Below are 14,074 nucleotides of genomic sequence, written 5' to 3' on the forward strand. Positions count from 1 at the left end.
TATCATCATTTATCCTTTTCAATAAGGGATTAATTGCAAGGACATATAACGCAGCACTCAAAGGACATCCTTGTTTAACCCCGTACTCAGCACTAAAAGGGGATGAGAGCTTTCCATTTACCTTAACTCGCACTAGGGACTTTTTATAACTCAATTGAATAATGGAAATAAATTGGTCCGGAAAATTATAAGCTTTCATTACTTTCCATAAATAGCAGTGAGAAACAGAATCAAAAGCCCTCCTTTGATCTAATCCTAAAATGCAGAGTTCTGAATCCTTTCCATTATAAATAATTTCTCTTAACATACTTAAGTTATCCCACATCAATCGTCCCTTAATTGCGCATGTTTGTTCTTTTTCAATGATAATATCTAATACATCCTCTAGTCTAGACATAATTATTTTAGCAAAAATCTTATAATCTACATTCATTATTGTCAGTTGCCTATAATTGTTAATGTCTTCTCTTTCACCTTTCTTATATAATAAACACATAACTCCCTCATAAAACGATTTACCTATTGTTTCTCTTTCTATTCCTTCATTAAAATACTGAGTTAACAATTCAGACAGTTCTTTACTCACAATTTTGTAAAATTCAGAGGGGAGTCCATCCAGACCAGGTGTTTTATCGGTACTAAGTTGGTTAATTACTGACTCCACTTCCTCTCTTTTAATTTTTCCAATCAAAGTTTCATAAATGACAGGATCTAATGGTTCAACCTCACTCAAAAAATTGTTAATAGCGTCGCTGTTTGTAACTATGGATGAAAACATCTCCGAACAATAGTCTCTAATTACTTGTCTTTTCCCCTCTTCTTTAAAAACTGACTTTCCATGTTTATCCTTAATTGAGACAATAAAGTCATTCCGACTTTTCTTTTGATTATTAAGAATCATATAATCGCTGTTCCCGTGAAAGTCAGTACGTCGCAACATATTAAATAAAACTTCTCTATTGACTCGATCAATGTCCTCTTTAAGAGACATCATTTGATTTTCCTCCTCCTCTTCCTTCTCCTTCTTATTTCTTAAATATATATATCTACTCACATCTTCATTATATTTTACATTCTTTGCATGATTTATTTCTCTCGCTTTAAATTTAAAAAATTGACACATACGTCGTTTAAGGAGCTCCCAAAGTTCCGAGAAAGAGGTAGTAAAAATCTTAAGATCTAATATTTTCTTAATTTCAGATTTAACTTCGAACCTAAGTAACTCGTCTGCTAACAAGGATGTATTCAATTTCCAATAGTTCAAAAATTCATGGGGACAACACGACACTGTTGCCATAACCACCATATGATCAGAAAAGTCTGTTAAAAGAGTGTCATATTTCAGACCTTGAACATTATGTGATATGTAGAATCTATCAATCCTTGTTTTAGTAAACGAATCGAATCTAGTGTAATGGACGGTATGTGGATGCAAGTGCCTGTATAAATCACGAAGTGCTGCTTCCTTACAAACCTTAACCAACAATTTGCTTTCTCGCAGTTCTCTAAATTCAACCTTGGATATTCTGTCAGTTGCTTCAGTAACGATGTTAAAATCTCCACACAAAATTATATTAAAACCAATCTCTAATAAATACTTCAATTTTTTCAGTAATTGTATCTTTTTCGTTCGTTCGGGTGCATTATAAACATTAATAATACGCAACCTTTGCCCGTAATAACAGCAATCAACAAGGAGGACTCGTCCCGGTATTATGTCTCTTCTTTTGATTATATTCACCGTATCTTTTTTAAAGAAAATACCCACTCCGTCAGAGCTGTCTTCCCCTATCGATATTATTGAATGGGCAGTGTTCCACATTTTATTTAATTCACATACATCTTCATCACAGTCTGTCATAGGACATTTCATGGTGGTAACAAAGCAACTCCATTGTACCACCGCCCTCACAGGGAGGCGCCCGAGCGAGATGAGCCATACCACGTCTCTCATGCTTTCGGGTAATAGTTTGTCTTGTATATTTTTAACTATTAATAGATTTTCATCTTGATTTGCATACTTATATTGAATTAAACCGTTATTTTTGGTTTCATTAATTTTTTTATAGATATTTTTCGTATTATCTTGGAGAATATTTAAACCATAATGTTCCCATTGACTTGATATGTCACCAAACATAAGTCTGTGGTATGGAACACCCGCTCTGGCCCTGCCTCTTTTCTTTTGCCACAGTTGCTCTTTCCCTCGAACCCACGGGGCACCCCGAGAACTTGCGCTTTGAGTAATTTTTATAAAAGGAATTCGCAAAACAATCTCTAAGTCTGGGGCTCCCAAACCCCCGTGCTTCCTACTCTTGTATGCGTCCACTCATTTTCCCGAAGCCTTGTAGAAACACTACTTGGTTCGTGCCATTCTTCCTCACGTTCCTTTCCCTGTGATAAGAGCATAAAATGTAGCGAACAGAGGAGACTCGCTGCTCTTAAAGTGTGTGACTGGCTGTGACGCGGTGCCGCTCCGGCTCGTGATTGGTGACGGGCTCCACGTGGAGCATCGCCCCGCCTCGGTGTGTGCTGCTCATTGGAGAAAAGTGCATTGATGTTGCGCGCTGCCGCAAGCCTCTCTGCGATTGGTGCGTGACGAAGCTGCGCGCGATCTGCGGAAATATAAGCGAGGCTTTGAGTTGATCGGAGCTAGCCTCGGGAGCCGTGAAGGATGCTTCAGGGGCCGTACAGCAACCTGGACCGGGACCGGCTCCTCATCCGGCTGCCTTTCAAAAGCTTCTCCGTGGGGACGTTTCTGCTGCCGGTGACCGGCTTCATCGCCTGTATCTTCATCTCCCTCTGGTACCACTATGAGGAAGCGACGTACACGCACTGTAAGGTGTCCAACTACCTCCCGTCCATCAGCTCCGCCATCAGCGGTGCGCCCGAGCGCTACATCTGGAGCGGCTGCATCGGGCTCCACTCGGCGCCGCGGTACCTGGTGGCCTTCGCCTACTTCAGCTTCTACCGCAGCCGCTTCGCCGACAGGCTGCCGGAGCTGCTGCTGAGCGGGCTGGCGCTCCTCTGCAGCCTCGCCGAGAACACCGGCCTGGTGATGCTCACGTACGTGTCGTCCACGGAAACCTACAGTGTTCATAAGTACGGGTTCATCACGTTCATAGGGAGCTCGCTGGTGCACATGCTCATTACGTGCTGGCTGTGGTGCGTCATCAAGAGACACTACGTGAGACCAGAGGAAGTGACATCATATCACTGGAAGCTGCGTCTCTTCCTGTTCAACATCAGCTGCTGTGTGATCGCCGCCTACTTCTTCAGACGCCACAACAAATACTGTGAAGCAGGAATCTACTCCCTGTTCGCCGCCTTCGAGTACCTGGTGGTCTTCTCCAACATGGCCTTCCACATGACGGCCTTCTGGGACTTCGGGAGCAAAGAGGTGACCGTGGCCACGCCGCCGGAGGACAAACGATACTGAGCAGGAGGGGGCGGGGCGTTAATGCCGTTTCTGAACTCAAGAGCAGAGAGAGGAGTCTGATGACATCATTCCAACGACACCCTGACCTTCGGAGCAGGACGGCGTGATGGAGACGTGGACCAGAGTTCTTCTTCTGTTGTTGTTTCTCTAGTGTGCCTGTGTCTTTGAATCATCAGAAATGATGCGTATTGATGATGTCACACTTGTTTACAGAAACAGCTGATCAGGGTTTTAATGGTTTTATTTCCACACAGATAAAAACCATCAGAGACTAAATAAATGTGATGGTGATGATGATTTCATGGTGGTGTTCTTCATCCTCGTCGTCACCAGACGTTTAGTTTATTAAAAACAAGAAAAGCTTTTCCAAAGTGGCCGATGAATAAACGCTGAAGGAGAAAGTGTTGGAAATGTAAAGAAATACAAATGAACCTTTGAGTAAAGAACAAAATGTTTTGACAGAAATCAGAGAGGCTCAGACGGTCTGAGCATGTGAAGAGGACGGAGGCGGAGCTGCCGGCCTGCAGTGTTTGTATCTTAAACAATCCTGCAGCACGTTACTGAGAGCACACAGGAAATCGTTTTAGTTACACAGGACGTGAAACATTGCGCGCCGGTTGGCGGCTCACAGACTTTAAAGAAGAAAAAAAAAAAAGCAAGACTCTTTTTGCTCTTTTTGCTGACAGGCAGCAAGACGACCACATGTCAAGTTTAAAAACTGATTTGTTGAAAACTTCCGGGACATTTAATGTCCTTGTTGGAGTGACAGGGAGTGTTGCAGCCTTGAAACTGCCTCTTGGTCTCCCAGCTTCTTGAACTCTGGGGTGGATGTACGAGTAGTCACTACTGAGCATGCCAAGCACTTTTATAATTCTGCTGAGGTGTCAGTCAAAATCTACAGTGACGAGGATGAATGGGAGCTGTGGAAACAGAGATCTGACCCTGTGCTACACATTGAGCTAAGGCGTTGTGCAGATCTACTTGTCATTGCCCCTCTTGATGCCAACAGTCTTGGAAAGATTGCTAGTGGTATTTGTGATAATCTGCTGACGTGTGTGGTAAGAGCCTGGGATACCAGTCGTCCTCTTCTGCCCTGCAATGAACACAGCTATGTGGCTGCATCCTATTACAGCCCAGCAGGTATCCAGACTGAAAGAGTTTGGATATGTGGAAATCCCCTGCGTTGCCAAAAAGCTAGTGTGTGGAGATGAAGGTAAAGGTGCCATGGCAGAAGTATCGACAATTGTCAGTCTTGTCAAAGAGTATCTTCAGAAACCAGATGAGTCATCTTTGGAGGCATGAACGTCATATTGTACATCCAAGCAAAGGCCAAAGCAAAAGAAACACTATGCCTTGTTGTTGGATTTGTCAAACTGCCACGGTCCAACACACTCATGGTAAACACATTTACTTGCTTTCACCTGTTTTACTTCATAAATTCACTTCTTAGAATGTGTGGGTGTGTCCAGAACATCATGACTGAGATCTCTCTAAATCCTCTTTTGGTATTGTTAAACCTCTTGGGGCACAGCGGCTTTACATTTCAAAGACGTGCATTGACTTTTTCAACATTAATTCCCATCATATCACCTCTGGAGCCTGATCAGCCCAGAGGTTAAAAACAAAAAAGTTGGTAGTGTGAGACGTTAATTTTTAGCTGTCACCATCAGTTTTTTGAGGTACATTTTAAACAGTTTTGTGTTGTTTTTTTGTATATTTATTTTGTTTAGATAGTAACACATTATTTGGTATCCCAAGTAACATAAAAGATAAGGTAGCAACAGCTGCATCTCTCAGAGATGACATGAAAGTGCGTTTTGTATTATGCATTTTTTCCTGACTTGAACAGACAGTTTGAGCCTGTTTACGATGTGCTCGACTTGTTTTTCCTGGAAAGGCTTTCCTCTGAATTTACCTTTGTTTATTCTTTTTGTTTAATGTTAGCTGACGTATTCAGATATAGATATAAGGATAATGAAAACTGCGACATGCCACATTACTGTTTGCTAAGTACCACCCTAAATGAACATCTAATAATATACCTGTTAAAAAGGCCATATTTATACTCCAAGCTGTAAAATGTGTGATTATACATTTTGTTTATTTGCTAAAGGAACTAAAATTTTTGTCATTATCAAAGGGAAAGAGACAAAAGTGCAACAAGTTAAAATTTCAGTCATGTATTCCCATCAGATTCATGAAAGCCGTTGTAATTTGGGGTTTTCTGTGGGTTTTAATTAGTTCTTTGAAGTGTCCTTTTTCCAGGATCGATTATTGAGCATAATCAATCATATCAGACATACAGGATGTGCCTTTAATGACTTAAAAAAACAAGAATTGGGTGCATGAGAATTTCTAACTCTGGTTGTTTTCCTTTTAAGCATAGTCCACACATTTTCATTAGGGTCGGGGAAGGTGATTCCTGAAGCTTGCCTTATCTATTCCAAAACCAGGTTTAGTTTTTGGATTGTTGTCCTGTCCAGCTCTTGATTTGAGAAAAAGTTGACGAATTTGGAGGTAGTCCTCCTCCTTTAATATTCTGCCAGTATTGCTGGAAGCAAAACAGCCCCAGAGCATGCTGCTACCACCACCATGCTTGACAGTTGCTACAGTGTTTGTCCATTTGAAAGCCTCACCTGTGCTCCTCCTAAACATACCTCTTTATTGTCTCAATCTTTGTCACATCTTTGACCATAAAACTTTTTTCCAGAAGGCTTGTTCACATGTGGACAGCTGCAAATTTCAGTCGAGCTTAAAGGGTTTGCTTTTGGAGGAGGAGCTTCTTTCTTGGTTGGCAACCTCTCAGTCACTAAAAGTTGTAATCAGTCGCTAACGACGAGTTATTAGACCTTGGCTTTGTCGACCTAAGACACTGTAGAACCTTCAGCACCAATTATTAAAAAATGTAAGTAAGTGCATGTATATATTTGAGCCTGCATTTATATTTTGACCCTGTGTGGATAAGAGACAATCCAAAATGAATTTTTGTTTTTTAAAGTCACTGAAGATGAATGGTGAACAATCATTCCACTCTGGGAAAGTTTTAAAATAATAAAAAGCCCAAAATTACCATGACATTCATGCCCATGGTGTGTATATGTAAGCTTGGTTGTTCATATGTGTGTGTATATAAAATAAATGATAAAATATGCAAGACTGGAGGCAAAGCCAGAGCTAAGGCCAAGACCCGCTCATCCCGTGCCGGGCTTCAGTTCCCCGTGGGTGGTGTCCACAGACTGCTGCATAAAGGCAACTATGCCGAGCGTGTAGGAGCCGGCGCCCCTGGCAGCTGTGCTCGAGTACCTGACCGCTGAGATCCTGGAGCTGGCTGGCAACGCAGCCCGCGACAACAAGAAGACTCGTATCATCCCACGTCACTTGCAGCTGGCTGTGCGCAATGACGAGGAGCTCAACAAGCTCCTGGGGGGAGTCACCATCGCTCAGGGTGGTGTGCTGCCCAACATCCAGGCTGTGCTGCTGCCCAAGAAGACCGAGAAGCCCGCCAAGGCCAAGTAAACGCAAAGCGCTCGGCTTCACAAAAAAACAAAGCCTCTTTTAAGAGCCACACAATTCTCTCTGAGCAAACATCCTTCTTGCTGTGACTGTGTCTGTAACATTTTGTGTATTGGGAAATGTAGATTATGTATCTTGATTTATTTTGAAATGTATGTTCATTCATGTCATCTTACATAGTCAGGGACTGAAATCCACCTTCAAAATATACTATCATGAGTGCTTAAGCAGTGTGTTTCTTTTATTCACAAGACAAGAATAGACGGTCTTAATATAAAGTCAAATTAAAACTAAAGCAAAAAGCTCTCAGTCTCTCCTGCTGAGTGGTTAAGGCTTGTGCCTTGTTCAACCTCATTGCTCATCTTACTAATTTAGAATAAATAGGATGTCACTAATTATTAGCTTCATAACTACAACTGTAGACACTCATCATGGTTCACTCGCTTGATAATTAAAGCAGTTTCTACGCTCATGGAAACAGACAACACGTGGTACATGACACTGTGGCAAGATCACAAACCTTGTCAAACACAATAGGAAATCATAACAACGTGAGGAGAGGGACAGGTGGACTTCTTTGGTGCTGCAGAAACTACCCAGGTACAGAGGGAGGAAAATGTGGAGCTGTTAGCAACATGTTCAGCACCACTGCTGCTAAATATGGGACATTTTGCAAAGTCACTTACATCTACGCTTAGTCAACCCCTGTTTTAAGGACAGTAGTGGGTTTGAGCAGGATTCGAACCTGGGCCTCCTGGTCTCAAGGCGGCTATTCATCCCATTGTGTTCTCAGAGCATATCATGCGACCTTAAAGCTCTCAAGAATTCCATTAAGTTGCTGAACCCTGACCTCTGACGTTGCAAATTAGTTGGTTTAGTTATAAACTTTGGTGTGTAACTCTGTAATATCTATAAAAAAATTAATGAAACCAAAAATGAAGGTGTAATTCAATATAAGTATGCAAATCAAGATGAAAATCTATTAATAGTTAAAAATATACAAGACAAAATATTATCCGAAAGCATGAGAGACGTGGTATGGTTCATCTCGCTCGGGCGCCTCCCTGTGAGAGCGGTGGTACAGTGGAGTTGTTTCGTTACCACCATGAAATGTCCCATGACCAACTGTGATAAAGATGAGACCCTAGAACATCTTCTATTGGATTGTTATAGGACAACTGAGATCAGGCAGAAAATGACAGAGATTGGCTATGATGTGGATGTTAATATTAAAGCAGTTAAATATGGTTTGTTTAAAGAAAAAATGTGTGACGACAAAAGGAGACTCTTTTGGTTAGTAATGTGTGTAATAAACACACATATTTGGAAAACCCGTGCCAAAGGAGTACTTGAACAAAAGATGATAAGTAGTGATGTTGTGAGTAAACATATCATTACAGATCTGCGGAGAAGACGAACAATGGACCTGAAACTTGGGAAAGTTTTCCCCTGGAATGTATTGAAATTGTAAGTTTTAAAAGTGGTTTGTGGACTCAGATGCTCGATTTTCCTCCTTGTTTGACTTTTTCTTTGGTGAGTGGTGTGTGATCACGGTTTTGTATATGTAATTGTATGTGTGTGTACATTTTATATGTAATTTTGTATACTTTAAATAAAGTGTTTAAAAAAAAAAAGTAAAGGAGGCGCCAAGCGTCACCGTAAAGTTCTCCGTGATAACATCCAGGGTATCACCAAACCCGCTATCCGTCGTCTGGCTCGCCGTGGCGGAGTGAAGCGTATTTACGGTCTGATCTACGAGGAGACCCGCGGTGTGCTCAAGGTGTTCCTGGAGAACGTCATCCGTGATGCCGTCACGTACACTGAGCACGCCAAGAGGAAGACTGTGACCGCCATGGATGTGGTGTACGCTCTGAAGAGGCAGGGCCGCACTCTGTACGGCTTCGGCGGTTAAACTCATTCGCCCTAATCCATCAAACGGCTCTTTTAAGAGCCACACACTTCACTTTGAGAGCTGTTCTGTTATGGTGTTATATTTTTTTTTCTGAAGTCTTGAAAATATTAGTGAAATACCTGCCAGTATTTCCATACCGACTGCTGATGTAGTGTGTTAGAACTTCACGAACGATTACCGACTGACATTGCCTACATATTGTAACGGACTGGGTTACAAGTTAGTTGACTGTTGTGTTATCAGTGTTCTGTGTTGAGAATTGCAAATTACTTATGGCATAGTTGGACCACACCCGCAGCATGGTGATTTACTGAGTGTCCTTGAATGTGCAGTAGTCTAGAGGCCGGTTAGCCTGTCAATCAGATCAGCTACCAATGACAAAGTCTGGAGGAGAGCAGGTGTGTGTGTGTGTGTGTGTGGTTGGCGGAAGAGAGAAGAGTGTCGGTGGTTGTGCTGTTGCTGTAGAGCGCACTTTTTTCCCCTGTTTTGGCGTTGGCTACGGCCCACAGTAGCCCGTGTTACTATTCTGAATAAACACCGGTAACCGGAACGCTGATCGTCTGTCTTCTGTCGAGGGACGCTACAATATTATATTGACTCTTCGTTTTGCTATAAGATTCAGCTGTAATGCGTGCTTTTCTTCACAACGTTACAATAACTGACATGACCACAAACTGAACTTCAGAAGTTAGAGACAATGTTTATGCTTCTGACAGCATAAACTCTGACAGCACTGAGCAGCTCCTTTAGTGGCAGGCTGCAGCACCCACGATGTGGGACAGAGAGATTACTCAGGTCTTTCCTCCCCACTGCTGTCAGACTCTACAACAAAGACTTGCAGCTGATCAAACACACACATCCACACAAGTGCAATAAGACTGCTATATGTGCAATTCTTTTTTTCTGACAAAGTTGTACTTTTCTATTTTCTTACTCAGTTGTATATAGCATTTGTATTCTATTTTATTCTATTGCATACCAATGTTTTCTAATTTCCGCTACATAACTTTGCACTTTTGCTGTAACAAAATAAATTTCCCACCTGTGGGACTAATAAAGGTCATCTAATCTTATCTTATGCACTTACGACACAGATCTCTGGTTTCAAAGCAAGTTTTTAAAAAGAAAAGTCTGGGTAATAACTTCACAATTTAAGTCAGTCAGATTTTTATTCATGTACTAAAACAACTAAATGTGTTGCACATACTGATAGACTAACAGGGCTGTCCCACTTCAGTTCTAGTGTGAACATGAGTTTGACACCTATGGATTAAAGATTTAGTTTCATTACTTTAACCAAGTGTACTCTCAGAGGTGAGTGGCTCTTACAAGAGCTGTTAGTCGGTTGAGGAAAGTGGCTGGATTTTATTTAGCTTTCTCATTCTTCTTGGCCTGGATGTTGTGCAGCACACCACCCTGAGCGATCGTCACTCAGCCAAGCAGCTTGTTCAGCTCTTCGTCGTTGTGGACGGCCAGCTGCAGGTGGTGGGGGATGATCCTGACAAGGGCGTGTTTTGGCAGTGGTGGGGACGGATGATTCAACCACCGAACCCTGCCCTGCTTTTGTCTTTGTTTCTTGATAAAAAAAAAAAAAGGAGAAATACACTTGCCTACATTTGCTATTCTACATGCGTTTAAACAATTTAAAATTACAGTTCATAGTTTTATATGTGAATTACTTAATGTTAAATTACCATTAAACAAATGACTGAGTAAGTATTTTAGACTTTTGTTTGCTTCAGTCATATTCCATATAAATCAGGTATCATACCAAAAAAAAAAAAAAAAAGAAGAAGCTTGAAATACAGTCATGACAATAAAAGAATATAACTTTAAGGACTTAATAACATTACTTCAGTTATAGTGCACCAACATCTCTTATACATTAGCACTAAGGGAACACTTATTGACCTGGTGGTTTTTTTCCAACTACGATTACCACAAAGTAAAAGATCTCTCAGCAAAACGATGCAACATTTTAGGCACAATATTGCCCCGATCAAATCAGTGAGCTGGGATGTTTTATTCTCAACATGAACTACTGTTACAGCAAAAGACATGGACTACTGGTGTCCCACACAACAACTCAATGTCCACTATGTGAAGGAGCCAAACACATGCCTGCTCCTCTCATTAACTGAGATAAACTGCTGGCATATTTGTTTTACATCTATACTGTCCAGTCTCTCCTGGTGGACATGGCATACATCAGGATTGTTTAATCTCATTTGAGTCATTGTTGACCTTAGCCATCTTTTTAGTCTTGTGAGAGCACTGAAGCTTCTTTCAGCCTCAGTACATGCGTTTTATCCTCAGATTAAAATTATTGTGTGCTTGATGTGCCTCACCTTTGGCCCTGGCTCTTCCCCTCTGACTGCACTAGGACATATTGCTACCTGATAAAATAACACATGGATTCGTGCCATATAAAAAGTGAGACATGTCGATTCAGATTCTTTGTCAAATATACACTAATGAAACAATTTACATGAGCAGCCTAACAATTGTCATGATAATAAATACTAGTTAATCTATAGCACCAAATCATCAGTCAGTCACCTGTGACCTCGCCTCTTCACCTCTGTCTGAGCTACAACATGGCAGAGCTGCCTCTGTCACCTGATGAATAACAGTGAGCCATTCCACATACATACAGTCACACATGTGCTTCAAATACAGTCATGAACCACCAAGTCATCATCCAACTTCACCTGTGATTCTTGTATCTCCATTACTCCACCACTACACCATTATTAAAACAATTTGTGCAAAGTGCACTCCAAGGTGGAATATTTGCAAAATCATGACTACCTCATGATATTTTGTCTCAAAAATTAACCCTATGAATATGTCAGGATATGTTTACATGTTTGTTTTGCATCTATGAACAGAATCAACTTTCTGGAGATTTACTTTCCTGGGTGACTGAGAATGCATCAAGACGTAAACAGCTCCCTGAAAGGCACAGCCAATCACATTGACCATAGTGAATGAGGCAATTCTGAAAATAAAGTCAGTGAATTCCACGTTGATCCCAACTGTAACTTCTGGTATAGAAACAGCATGAAGATTTAAGTGTGAGCATAAGACTTATATTATAAAAACAATACTAATAAAAACAGTAAAGGAGCGAGCTCTTGGTGCAAGTGAGTGAGGTGGCTCTGAAAAGAGCCGTTGTTTGTAGGAGAGCGTGTAGCTTAAGCTCTCTCTCTGCGGATGCGGATGTGAAGAACTTGTCTGTGTCACCATTTCAGAGAATATGATCAAGAGATGACAATAGCCAAATTGTCCAGCAGGTGCCACTGTGGAGATGGTTTCAGATTGTTTTGAATCACAAACACTTCAAATCTTTCATGAAGCCTTGCTTTGCTCATCATGGTGACACCTTCACTGGAGATCTGTATCTCATCATTGCCATAGTTATGTCACAGTGTAGCTGGAAGCTGAGCCAAAATCCAGATTAAAGGGCAAACTTCATAAATCGCAAAACTGACCTTTATCTTCTGAAGCAGAAAGTCCACATTTATTCCCAACTAAGGGTTTAAATGCACAAAGGGCCAAAATAAGACAGAAATAAAACAGGAAACAAACACTGAGACAGAGACTAAGATGCACAAACTTGACAGGGACAAAAAAGAAAACAAACATGAAGCTGAAACCAGCTAAACACATGTGACACAGGGTTCATAAGAACAACAGGCAAATTTTTACTCAAACACAAAGTCCCCAGAGAGATGCATGCTTCACTACCACAAACCTATCATCCAGGGGAAGGACAAAGAGCCCAAAACAGTAAGTAGTTTATCTGTAATTCTGTTTTTATAAATTCCTTCACCTTCTTTTACTTTGTGTTTGTAAGTGTGGCTTTAAAAGGACAATACGAGATCTAGTAAGGCTATAATTAGGTAACATGTTCTTATTCTTATGAGGTAGGCCTGATACAGTTTGTTTGCACCATCTACTTTCAAAAAGTTTAAAAAGAAGAAAGATCAGAAACTAACAGAGATCAGTGGAATTATTTCCTCTCCTCAATCTAATCCACTGACCTTAAGTGTTACTCTAATTTAAAAGCTTTGTGAGCTCCTGATGTCATTTCAGTGTTAGAATTCATAGACACTGTTGTGTCTGACACTTTACTATCAGGTTGAAGAAACCTTTTGTATTTCCCATCAGTTTCAGTGCAGTGTTTTCACACGTAAAGAACAACATGGGGAAATTCTGTAATTCTTCACCAACGTGTCTGATCAGATTAGTGGAATAAAGAAATATTTATGGCTTTTTAACTTATTGCATTTATTTTCTGTTAGAAAAAATTAAAACATTTAATTGTAAACTGATTTGGTTACTACAAATTTGTGTATGAACATATAAACTCTGTCGTTTCTTGCATGGTGAACTTCACAGTCACCATCATTATGTGATGTGTTGGTTTAGTGTGTGACCAGCTCAGTTAGAAGAGACTCCCCAATCAGGGCAGCAAACAATACAAACAAACAACAAATCTGCAGAAGCAAAGTTAGTCACCAGAACTATTCTGTTAGCAGACATTTATCACAGATGGCTGGTCTTTGACTCTGACCACACTGCAAGGTGTCACCCCTTATTCAACAGAGCATGTCTGTATCAGAGTGTGCAGATCCTCTCTGGAAACCCTAACTGTAAAGCAGGTCTCAGTTTATTTTTCATAGTAAAAGGAAACCTCAACATCTGTCAGCCTACGAGACCCTCCACAGATTTTTCAGGACTCAGTGAACAAACACCAGAGATTTTTTTTTCTATTTGTGGACTAGGTAGAGGCACAGGACTCTCTCAGCCAACATGGGACCCCAAAACTACAAGCTCGACATCAATATTGTATCTAGATCAGCTCTCTCAAGTTACTGAAGTAATTATGTGCTTAAGAATGCATTCTTCGGGTGGCCAGAGAGAAAGGCCAGATTCTATGGCGTGGGGCGAAGATAATGTTTTTTTTCGGATTACTCCCGACTAACCATGGACCGGCGTGTGTCCTTTAAACAAATCAAGTTGGAGTTGAGGGAAAGAGGAGTGGAATACTCCCTGCTCTACCCTGCCACTCTAGAAATAAAACATAATGGAGCAAGGCACAGATTTTCTTCACCTGAGGAGGCTTCAAAATTCATTAAGAACACCCCCCACGCACACACACGCACAAACGCATCCTCCAACCGTTTATGCATGGACGATGAATA

The 14,074-nt window shown here is 41.1% G+C and overlaps 1 protein-coding gene and 3 pseudogenes across 4 annotated transcripts; all 4 read left to right on the forward strand.

The window, feature by feature from the left end:
• Positions 1–1,815: 1,815 nt before the first annotated feature.
• LOC113018202 (acyltransferase PGAP2 pseudogene) lies at positions 1,816–3,736 on the forward strand (annotated as a pseudogene). Its single transcript, XR_013906213.1, has one exon. The product of XR_013906213.1 is annotated as an acyltransferase PGAP2 pseudogene (transcript).
• A 145-nt stretch (positions 3,737–3,881) lies between these two features.
• Positions 3,882–6,516, forward strand: LOC113018212 (phosphopantothenoylcysteine decarboxylase pseudogene; annotated as a pseudogene). Its single transcript, XR_013906220.1, has one exon. The product of XR_013906220.1 is annotated as a phosphopantothenoylcysteine decarboxylase pseudogene (transcript).
• On the forward strand, positions 6,511–7,579 carry LOC145425511 (histone H2A-like; annotated as a pseudogene). The gene has a single exon (XR_013906222.1). The product of XR_013906222.1 is annotated as a histone H2A-like (transcript).
• A 793-nt stretch (positions 7,580–8,372) lies between these two features.
• LOC113018231 (histone H4-like) lies at positions 8,373–8,907 on the forward strand. Its single transcript, XM_080295767.1, has 2 exons — positions 8,373–8,419; positions 8,588–8,907. The coding sequence occupies exons 1-2, from the start codon at positions 8,373–8,375 to the stop codon at positions 8,862–8,864; spliced, it is 324 nt and encodes a 107-aa protein (XP_080151893.1). The 3' UTR covers positions 8,865–8,907.
• Positions 8,908–14,074: the final 5,167 nt, after the last annotated feature.

This window comes from Astatotilapia calliptera, chromosome 3 (assembly GCF_964374335.1).
Source record: "Astatotilapia calliptera chromosome 3, fAstCal68.1, whole genome shotgun sequence".
NCBI lineage: Eukaryota > Metazoa > Chordata > Actinopteri > Cichliformes > Cichlidae > Astatotilapia > Astatotilapia calliptera.